General features: G+C 42.5%; 1 protein-coding gene across 1 annotated transcript in view; it reads right to left on the bottom strand.

Moving 5' to 3' along the window:
• Positions 1–11,406, bottom strand: part of LOC118420832 (A disintegrin and metalloproteinase with thrombospondin motifs 16-like) — a 26,350-nt gene extending 14,944 nt beyond the window's left edge. Inside the window, exons 1-8 of the mRNA XM_035827861.1 lie at positions 11,341–11,406; positions 9,159–9,240; positions 8,274–8,337; positions 2,927–3,054; positions 2,251–2,412; positions 1,510–1,655; positions 790–956; positions 291–423 (exon numbers count right to left, since the gene is read on the bottom strand). Of these exons, the coding sequence (XP_035683754.1) occupies positions 291–423; positions 790–956; positions 1,510–1,655; positions 2,251–2,412; positions 2,927–3,054; positions 8,274–8,337; positions 9,159–9,215 (857 nt within the window). The 5' untranslated portion in view covers positions 9,216–9,240; positions 11,341–11,406. The remainder of the gene's footprint in view (positions 1–290; positions 424–789; positions 957–1,509; positions 1,656–2,250; positions 2,413–2,926; positions 3,055–8,273; positions 8,338–9,158; positions 9,241–11,340) is intronic.
• Positions 11,407–11,731: the final 325 nt, after the last annotated feature.

Below are 11,731 nucleotides of genomic sequence, written 5' to 3' on the forward strand. Positions count from 1 at the left end.
GTGCCGGCTATACTCCTTGGCCAGCTTTGATACTATCTCTTAGGCACCTTGGGGTCTGCTTACAGACTACACACAACACGTGATCTATAAACTAGACGTTAATTAACCCTTTACGTTATCGTATGATTATCGTATCTGTGTGTACCCTTGCAATACGCCTTGGCATATGAATTTGCAAATAAAGAATGATTAATTATCAAGTTATAGCTTTTGAAACAACTGGATGTTGAATCATTTTAAATGCCGTATGCCCTACTATGCGCTGGATAACGTTGCAAATGCCGTTCTACCTTGCTCTGACGAACTGGATGGGACGGGGGTCCTCCACCTCTGGTTTTGGGGGTGGGCCCAGCTCGGTAAGACCGTCAAGCGGCTTGTTATCCACATGCGTGACGTTGGGCTTCTGGTGGACTGTGATGGATCCTGAGATGGGAACAACAATATCAGGCGATGATCTCACACAAAAGACAAAGCATTCACCACAATAACACTCTCTCAATCTTGCAACTTTAAATCTGTAGCTGTTGTTTCAATTACGAGGTTTGGGTCCAGGGTTCTAGCCAGCATTCATTCTTCCGTCCTTTGTTTCTGACGGAATTCTGCTGCTGGGGACGGACAAACAAATTTTGCCCATTCCGTCCTCTGTGACGAAAAAAAATCGGCATGTAATGATATTAATTGAACCAAGCTGAGTCTGCCAGCAGACAGTACTAGTACTAGCTTTCGGATACTTTCTCTTCCCATGATAGATCTGTTCGGAGGTAAGATTTAACCAGGCTGATTCCTTACCATCCTCGTGCTCCTCGATCTGCAGGTGATGGCCGAAGCCGTTGTCCAGCCTGCTCAGGTCTCCGTCCGGGTACACGTCCGAGAAGTTCACCACCTCCTCCTCCCGCCGGGGCTCTGCACCACGCTCCATGTCGATGTCACGGTCGTAGTCGTTCATGTAGTCAGTCCTGAGCGGGGAGGCAAAATATTATGATCAATAAAGAAAATCTGAAATGCTTTAATGGTGCAACAGCCCAAACTGGTAGTAGACCATTAAAGGCCAACGTCACATTTCCAAACCGGGGCCCGGTCGGGCAGCTTTCAGGAACGAAAAGTACGATATAAAAGACACCAAACTACATAAGATGTAAATAGAATAGTCATTGGCATTATTTCTGTAACAATTACATTTTTACGTATACAATTCTATTCTTGGATTCCACGAACCGCCGGGCCAGGCCCCGGTATGGAAATGTAACATTAGCATAACAGAGATCTCCAGGAGATGAAAGAATGCAATGAGACTGTCCTGCCCTTACCACGTACGTGTCTCTCCAGAAAACGTTAACTAATAACCACACCCATATCCGTGAAAAGGCGATCCCTCCCCCCTCTCTCTCTATATATACCTGTCCAAAAACGAGCTTTGTATTAAACTCTAACTTTTCTCTTGTTCCCTTGCACGGCAATGGGTGAATGATTGGATGAATGAATAGAAACTGCAATGCTGAGCTGACTTACTGGCCCAGGGTCCTGGCCTGTTTGTAGACGATGTGTTCCTTCTCATCCGGGTCCTCAGCCGACCTGCGGGCTCGGCGCTTCTCCGCGTGTTCCTCCCTCAACGGTTGGATAAACAGGGTGACGTCATCATGGGTCAGTACACCAGCCTGTGTGTGTGTGTGTGTGGGGGGGGGGGTGAAGATGTTTATAGTTAGAATATTTACTAATGGTTTTCCTACATAGCCTTTTTCAAAGATAATGCATCTTGTACTATGTGCAAACCACAGAAGGGTTAAGAAAATCTGCAATGAAACGAAATGAAATGCAAGAACCCTCTGTGACGTGAAGTATTTTCTTCTTCTTTATTTCTAGAATAAGGTCAATAGGGGTCAAACAACAGTTGCATATCAAAAGTTATAACACTGAGTCATTCTGGTGAATGTTTCGTCGTTTCTACCCCATGTCAGGATCAATCAGAGTCAACCAGAGCCAAATATTACGTGTGTTGAGAAAATAGACGTCGCCAAAAAATAACATATAGCTTTTTCAAAGACACTTGTTTGTGTTGGATTTTGTTTGACATATTGTCTTTAATATCAGCAGACTTTTTATCACCACATATGAAAAATTTTACGACCCAAGCATTACTATTGAATTGATTTCCAGGAGAGCTAAATTATGAACGGAAAACAAATCAAAAGTGACGTAAAAGATCCGCCCATGAGGTGTCGCCAAAAACAAAGCAAGACCACGACGACCTACCAGTCCTTCGCAGGTGCTGACGGCGACCACAGACTTCTTGTGAGAGAGAAGTTCTCCCATGTAGTAGCAGTGGCTGTCCAGCGGAGTCTCCCTCTGCTCACCGTTCTCGCCGATAAACATGACGTGAAACTCCTCAGGAAGCAGGTCCACATTGTGGTCCACCTGTCCAACAAGGAGTTAACGTAAAGAATGAATGAATGCCTGAACTTGCACAACATTTGTACATGGTACAATGTAAGGCAAACATGATAAAGAAATTAATACAATATTTGTCTCGCTTAAGGTCTATGACTACGGGAATATGGACGTAAATGGCGTCCTGGGCATACTGTGGTATACAATAAAAGATACCGGTGGTAACAAATAGGTAAAAAAATTACATTAAAGAATCTTTAGATTGAAAAGAAAAACAATTGGATAAAGAGAAAAAGAAAGAGATTAAGACCAATCACAAGATCTGCTGTCTTGAGAATAATGACACCATAATTCTAAAAGCATCCATTTCTCTTTCTCCATATCAACTTTATGGACAAGTGGTATATGCTTACTTTACAAGTGCTATATGCGTACTGTTCCCTGGCCCGCTACACTCCTCTGGCCGGCTTATTCCTCTATTTGTTCCATTTCTACGGTTTTCCAGCGACCCGGAGTCTGGTAGAGACTACTGTATGCTCACCTTCAGATGATAGTCCTCGTCAAACGCCTTGAGTTTGTACTGGAGAGAGTTGACCTCCTTTCCGTCAGCTGAGCGCCGTGTCCGCCCACTGGAGTGTAGAGATGGTGTCACGATCTCGTACTCTGGAACTGGGGGGTTGAAAAGTGAACACCTGTTATCTTTGGGTCGAAGTCCGTATAGTGGCGACATCTGGCGATATATTCAAGAATCGCAAAAAACTGGGAATACTATTGCAATGTGTAGGTAAACCGCTAGGTGTCATCTGTAACAAGATGGATTGGGCCGAAAATCTAAAGCCTTTCGATGATTCAGATTCACATCCTCATCAACCTAACCATTTCTAAGAAAAGTTTTAGTTTTTCACATGTCAAGTTGCTGTCATTTTTTAGAGCTTGGACAACATCGGCATGAAATGAAATTTTTTTACTTTGAGGAAATTAATGTTTAAGAAGCCATTGAAAGAGATTAAGGGAATGAAAAATAACCTTAAAACTTATTTGTATGGGGATTTATCATACTCATGACTTGAGTCTGACACCTTGTCGTGTGTGTATTGACCCACCAGACATATTGATCTAATCTGTGGAATTGAAAACAGCAAAGGCTGTCTCGGGTCGATTGAAAGACAAACAACAAAATACTACCTTTATTGTATTCAATTATTTGTTTTCCTTTTATTGGGTATTATGTAAACATATCAAATAGATAGGTTTATCTTGTAGACTTCAAATGAAAGACGTTTATTTGTGACAATACACATGGAGAAATCCACAGCATTATGCGGTAAGTTTGTCTCCATTTTCCTCTGTCCGTCGGCGTTTGCGGGTGTTTGTTGTAAGTTTGTTGATCTTGCATTTATTTCTACAGTTCTACCAGTAGACTGTCTACATCAGCAGACGCACACCTGCACGGCTAGTCAACAAGGCAAACATCACGTAGCCCTTGTCTCTATTGATTGAACGGCAATTGATAATGTTAAGTTTAACTGCTTGTCAAGGTTTAGGAACCACAAGCTAATTTGTATTTTTTAAGTCTCTTGTTCGTTTATTTAAGCCTGCTCGAGTGCCATCTTTGTCGCATTTTTCATTTCCAATATGAGGGATAAATGGAGAGAATGTAATATACACCCACGGAAAGAATAAACACTTTCTAAACTTAGTTATATTGAAACAAAGTCTTGACGTCACAAAGGCCTTTGAAATGTCGGTATCACAGAAACATCTATGTTGGGTTTGGCGACCTAAATAGCCAAGTCACAAACTTTGCATTGTATAAACCCAAACATCGCCCATTCCAGCCAGGCAATTGCACAACTGCGCTATACTTGACGCTGGGTTAAAAGCGACTAATTGTCTGTTTGTGACGTTAAAGAACTACAATCTGGGTACTTGAGAGGCTTTAGCTTCGTTTTCTCCCATTACGAACTGTTTTTGCGAAAGGCAACTCAAAGTAAGGCATAATTTAACTCAATTTGACGCTAGTTACTGCAAAACACCGCCATGATAGTATTTGATGTCTATCTTTGGGGTTCTTGTTTGAAATACAGTCCGTGTCTAGTATTCAGCACAACCAATGGGGAAGGCTGTGTAGAACAGAGTGAAAGTGTGCATTCTATAGTCTGGTCGCTTCAAAACTAGCCTCCCTGTCAAACCTTTGACATTTTCAACATAGGCCAGGTTCTCTGAAGCCGGGGATATTGTCCGGGCGTACGAATCATAGCAGTAATCTCCAAGCAGATCCTACGGCATGGCATAAGATAGTATCATAAGCTGACAAAGGAGTGTAGCCGGCCTATAGGAGTGCTAATTGCCCACCGAACGATTGTTCATTGTCCTAGGCCGGCTACACTCTTTTGCCAGCTTTTGATACTATCTTAGGCCACCGTAGAATCTGCTTGAAGATTACAAATACGCAGAAGCCTGCGAAGAAGGCTACCTGATCATGAAAGGCATGTTTTTGTATTATCTTCGTCTACAGTAGGCTGTGAAATATCTTAGCAACATTAATGGGCTTGTTTTTGTTCGTTCTATGGATGAAAGCGAACTTTTCTTTGCTGTTGGAAACAACGACATTTATCTCATTTTATCTTCTATTGTCAATCAAAAACACTTAGTGGTAGTCGACCATGGATTCGTGTATCTGAAATTTAGGATCCAATTGAAAATGGTCCAAAGAAAATTTGCCTTGATGCCCAAAGTAGTTTCTTTCGTGATCAGTAGAGATGGGGGTAAGAAATATGTTGAAAGACAACAAATCTTATATGATAAGCAAGGGCAAATCCAAGGCCGAACTACTTCGAAGTCGGAAGACTTTTGTCTCATTCTATCACATCCATACAGACCGTGTTGCACTTAACATGCACTCCCTACCGGGCACCCAAGCTATGTCCCTGCAAGGCGCCCCCCGACATATTTCCATAGAAGCACATTAGAGTACATGTTTGCAGCGAATTTGGCCATCAACGATGCTATTCCATTAAAGCTGACGTCATCACGAACCGTTATCTCTTTCCGTACTTATCTTATCACTCCGTACACATTCCGTATCACTGTACTGGTGGCTATTGGGATCGAAATGGGTGTATCGATTTGTAATTAGCTTGTATCAGAGAAATTAGCATTCGACACACCAATAGAGTACTTTGTTTTGGATTACTTAGTAGGCGTTCCCTGTGTGTGTTTGTTGTAAACTGTGATATCAGAGTCAGGGTGGTCCAGGTAAAGACAACCCAAGTGTTGTACTGTTAGGCTATGCTGATCCGATATATGGGAACTCCCAAAATGGTGTGAGTGTGCAAAAAGAAAACATGGCCCCCCTTTCTTTGACTTTGAATTAGCATATTAAGTATCCGTTTTCCGTTGTCGTTGATCCGATATCCACTAGGAAATCCAAAACTGATGTGAGTGTGCAAAAAGAATTAAAGCTTGGCATCTTTCTCTTTGACTTTTGACTTGGCATATTCTAAGACATGCAGTATACGTTTTCCTATACAAGGCATATATTTGATTTACAACATTTTTTTTATTGAAACGGACGAAAATTAATGCTCCAGTATGTTATCCATGCCATCGAACCGACATGGTATTACTTACAGGACTAGCTCGTGATTGAACATCATAGTTATTAACTGTAAAGTAAATAGCATACTAAACCCAGGAAAAAGAGTATAAGATCTACCGGAAAAGAGATTAGCAGCATTTAATCCTTGGATCCTGAATAACTTGGACGGCTGAGCCATTTCAAACATTTGACTTGTTCTGAGTCAAGTCTGGCCTACTGCAAATGACACCAATTACTACAGAAATAAATCATTTTGTAAAGCCTTAATCTTCAAGTTTGTAGTGCTGAAAAAATGAAGCAAAACTCCAATCCTGCGTCAGCGATAAATGGTGACTAATCTTAAGGAGTGGTGTGTACATAGGGTTCATTATATGAATATTGCTGATCAAGACACATGAATGATGAAATAAATTTCACATCTGTCTATTTGCTGACTGCGCTCTGTACACCCATGCCTTCTACACGTGTCATTACAGTATCGAGAAAGGCATTGTCGAAAGCAACAACAGTTGTCCAGTGTTCTTTTCAGGACAAATCACGTTTTGATTTCATTTGTAATGGGGAACTTTATCATAACGTCAATCTCTGCAATAAATAGTCACCCAGTGGGGCCATTTTTAAAAAATTAATGTCAATGCATATGTCGCGCCATATTTTTTGAAATTCCAAAATGCACGTTGAGATCAAAAGATCATGTTTAGGCAGCGCAAAATATTTGTGTACCTCACCACGTTGCAATTTTGATCTCATATGGCACACATACATTTGCGCTGTTCAGAGTTACCCTGTATTGTAGAGTGATGCGCCAGTTGTCAAGCGATTTGTTTCAAACAAATGTGCTATGTAGAGCCGGTTCAGTCGGCAAAAGATTCTCAGCCCAAACGTGGAATAAAGCGTTTTTAACGGCAAATTTTAGACCAAATATTCCAATGCGACTGATCTTGCGACCGATCGTTTTAGGTTCTGTCAACATAAACTCTAGCTTGCGTCAGAAAGCAACGGTTGAGATATTGGTGGTGGTGTATGAACAGGAATATCGGGAGTCAAGACTTTGCAGCGCAAAGCTAGCTCTCTTAGTACAACAAAAGGCGAAAATCTTACTCTTGTTGTAATGCTTCTCCGTGTACGTCATACACCCGGAACCGACTCTACATTGTACGTGCTTATTTTCTACCGACTTTTCGATGGCTTCATTTAACGTTATACCAGTGGCGAAGAAACTACTTTATTCGTTACTGAAAAAAACCCAGCCCATGTAGAATGTTTGTTCTCAATGGTTATGTTTTCGTGCGTAGATAACTTAGCCAGGTGCAATCTGGAGATCTTTATTTTCTCCTCAACACTTTAAAATATCCTGTTTCTGCTGCCAAAGTCCAGAGTTGTTTTTGAACCCTGATCGCTAGTCAGACGTCACTCCTGTACGTGAGTGGCGACCGTGATCAGATACGGTTGGAAAGTACCGCGGGGGAGCAAGTAATAGCATGCCACTGACCAAACGTGCCCCTTGGGCGCTAATATATCTTTAAGATCGTCTTAAAGGCTTAAGGAGTCGGGCACCTGGGCGGAAGAAACGCGCACGTACCACAGCAACGGTGACGCAAGAGTCCTTCACCGGGGGTTATTCCCACCATGCAGGTGCATGAGGGGGCATCGATAGACCCCCATTGAAGGCATTAGTCATCACACGACCAAAAGCGTCAAGATTAGGATCGCCCGGTCTCCCCGGAGATTCTCAGACGCCTCACACATGCGCTCCTCTCGGGAAAGAAGCTACACCAACACCACCGGCGCTTCCTTATGAAGTGCTTAGATCGCGACATTTTAGGAGACAAGCTGTCAACCGTTACTTTCTCGAGTGTCTATAAATCCCATAACTTCTATTTGCTCTACTGAAACCCTATTGACATACGTGGGTACATTTTCTTCTTTGGCTTCGGTGACCATAGATTCGAACCATAGACCATTCTTCCAACTGCCTATTCAAATCGTGAAATCATATACAGGATGACAGAGTTAGCATATCCAATTAAGTTTTTGAAGTGACGCTGCTAACTTTGACCGGTGGAACGGTTTTATTGCATGCTGCGTTTCATTATCTGTCGACCAGACAATAACCTACAGGGGCAGGTACAACTTTACAAAATCTTGCATGCAAAAATATGAAAAGAATAGCACATATTTACATATTTGCGTTCCCTTATGGAAACACCAGTACGGCACACACCTTATGTACACGCCTGGTTGACTTTGCTTGTGATCAGGTGAAAGTACGATCAGCCGTGCTTACCTTCGTCCGAACTTTGCACGCCGAAGTAGTGAGACAGGTCTTCGGCAGTCAGGTCTTCGTGAAACTGGCGAGACAAGAAGTAGAGCGGTGATATTAAAAAAAAAAATCACACGGCTTTGCGACTGTAAGGCGAATACACACTTATTCTGGGGCGCTTGGTAAGCTACAACCACGTGGCAAGGAACTAGGAAATCCCCGTGTCTTTAGGTCGAACAAACAAGGCTCTCGAAAAAGTCCTATCTATCCAGGAAACCACAAAACAATTGTCTTAGAGTGCTTCAAAACGTTTGCCGAATGCCTATCGTGAGTTCCAGGTAGCTCTACGTGACCGCACGTAGAAGTATCCTGGATTTGCACGCTACGGTCAATGTAGTTTTGAACTTGCTCAGCACCCATTTGACATCCTCTAGTGAGTCCGGCTGTACATGCGGTTATAGCACAGACAGCAGGACAAAAGTGGAGCAACCGCTGGCTATATTTAGAGTTGCAGCTCACAAAGTGATGCAAGCCTGACGTGAAGTCGAAGTGCATTGAAACAAACATTGCATGACGAACACTTTTAAAAACACACACTTGAACCACATCAGCGAGCATTCAAAAGTTAAAAGGACGAAATAGATTGTAACATAGATGTCTAAACATGCCAGCGTAGAATGTGCTTAAGATACGAAAGAGCAAAAGCACGTCCCATGGCTAGGTGTCTGATCCGAACATTCACTGACTCAAACAATACGACCCCGGCTCACTATCGTTAACATTTCATCAGAAAACTTTGCCGGGCGTAACTTAAGTTGTAATGTGCCAGAATTTACAGACCATGATCTAAAGTACATAGAAGTGTCGGAGAATAAATAACCGAAGGTAAAAAGAGCACCATTGACTTACCTGAGGTCTGGCCAGCGCCAAGGCGGCGAGGCACAGGAGCGTCGTTACTCGCAGCATGTCGCACCAGCGCTGATTCACACGTCTGTCGAGCAGAACAAAAACTTTTACAACGAGATCAAAAAACGTTCCCAACGGAAATATAGGGCTGTTGGGAGCAAATAAACCTGCACCGCGTGGTATGCTACTATTACTACGATCCGCAACTTGAAATGCTGCTTCGTTGGTCACTGAGTGAGGTCGGGAAAAATTTCTTGGTCGGACGCGTTTGTACGGTGGTGCGGTTAGGTCGTTCTTTTCTTCTGAGGAGACGAGCAGGAGCTTACCTTTATACACTCCCGGGAGGAGCGGCTCCGTCAGACTGACCACAGCGCCGAACTATTCCGGTTATCAAAACACGATTAGCACCAATCAAGTGTCACGCCTGTTATGAAATCACCATAGAGGGGCCTGAAATCTGGGCTAAATATTTAGACACAAAAATCTGCGAATGATAGCAGAGATTGGTGTGTTACTTGGCGATGTTCAAATAGTGTGCCGTAAATTGGCCGAAGTCTTCTTGAGTGAAAACCAAACATTTGGCCAGTGCTGACTGAAGGGGCCGAGAACATAAACTCACTAATTAATCATACCACGTGGGCAGCCGGTTGACCCGACACTGCTATTCTCCCATAGCTTTCGCAGCGACCTATTCCCCCACTATGTCGGTATGGAGTCCCTTAGAGGGGTCACACAGCACAGAAAAGGTAAAATTGTCATGGTATAGGACCAAAAGTAGGCTAATATTTATGTGAAAGCCAGTTGTTTGCAAACGCCATTCCTTCCTTCCCAACACGTTACCGGCACTGCTGTACGGTCAAGGATCTAGCCCAATACGTTTACCGTAAAACGCTCGTCAGTTTAATGGCGTTTCGATGTTTTTAGCACTAGAGTGCTTGATAAGCATACAATCAGAGTGTTAGTCAATCCTGACTATTGTGGTTTTGTTTGTAAGGAACATGGAATGATATTACTTGGCGTGGCGGCAACCGAAGAACGTAGCTGCGCAACGTTTACAGCAAATAAACCCATTCCCATCCGGTAAAAAAAAACGAATCTCAACATGTGATGTTTTAGGGCAACAGCGTCATGCATTACCTCATACTTGACTACAGAAAGATAAGGCTGTGTTGTATTGCAGGCTCCAGGTGTGTCGTGTGCAGAGTATGATGCTAACAAACACACATGGCTATGTGATCACCACCTTTGACGTCTGGAGGTCGTTATACTATCTTTGTGTCTGAAATCTGAAGTCTTAGATTGATGAGTTTGTTTGCAATCCATGGACTAATCCCTAAGACTGTACCCTTCAGGGCCCGTATTGAAAACTCCTTAACAAGGCAAGTGTTTGAAAGTTTTGACGCGTTTTGATGACTTTGCCGACACGTTGGTCAAGACGTTAGTCTTGTTACAGGTCACGGTGACATTGGTAGTCTAAATCAAGGACACAAAGTTATCTAAAAATCTCTGTAGCAACACGTTCAGCAAGAGCGAAGCGTCATAACATTTTGGTGGAATACACACTGACCTGATGATGGTTCAATGGAAGTCAAAAGCCATTGTGAAATCAACTACTACAATTGCCACATACTAGTAAAACAGGGGTCTTTCATGGAGCCGGTGTTTAACGGTATGCAACGCCAGTTATCGGATATGTATCATAGCACCAACACGGAGTATTGATTTGTATTTATGTTTGTTTTAGAGAGCACACCCCTATATTTGGTACCTTGAAGTGTTGCCGTCTGACTCAAACCTTGTGTAGGGTTTGTACAAATTGGAAGTTTGCCTGGTGGGTAAATTTGAAAAAGTTTGAAATACGTCATAGAGAGGCGTGAAACGTATGAGCAATCTACGTTGCCATGGACACGGCATCACAACTTTGGAAAACATAAACTTTAAGATGTCAATAGTAACGTAGGTTTTTGGCTAGATGAACAACTTTTGTGGCGTATATTCTGCATGCTTTGCTCCCATCAGCATGTAAATGATATGGGGTATCAATTGTTTTTCGAATCGAACTCCTTTCAAAAACTCCCAGTTCGGAAAACAACAACTTTAGGCTTGACTTTATCTTTAAGTATTGGCGGCTCAAATGATTCAATATTAGCATAAAGGTAGGTAAAATCCTTTTTTCTCAACTTACCCATTAAGACGGTTTGAAGCCACACCTTGCTCACACAACAGAACACGTGAAAGTAAAGTTACTACTCGCTATGGTTATCATGTTCATGTATACTCCCGTCAGACTCGCTCGCAATAAATCCATCTGCAAATACATACATTATTGAATCATTGCAAGTAATGTCGCAACACGCGGCACATTCCCTAACACAAAGCAAGTCTTGACCGTGGTTAGAAAAAAAATTGAGCTCATATTCATAAGTATGTACTTAGCTATGACAACTATCGTTTGACTGTGATAAGCGGAACATTTCTAATATGAGACAATCGTAACATAAAGATTCAAGTCACCAAAATGCCGTCTCGGCATTTGACATGCTAATCCTCCAGTTAGCGAATTAGATTGACTTCAA

The sequence above is a fragment of the Branchiostoma floridae genome, chromosome 8, assembly GCF_000003815.2.
Source record: "Branchiostoma floridae strain S238N-H82 chromosome 8, Bfl_VNyyK, whole genome shotgun sequence".
Lineage (NCBI taxonomy): Eukaryota > Metazoa > Chordata > Leptocardii > Amphioxiformes > Branchiostomatidae > Branchiostoma > Branchiostoma floridae.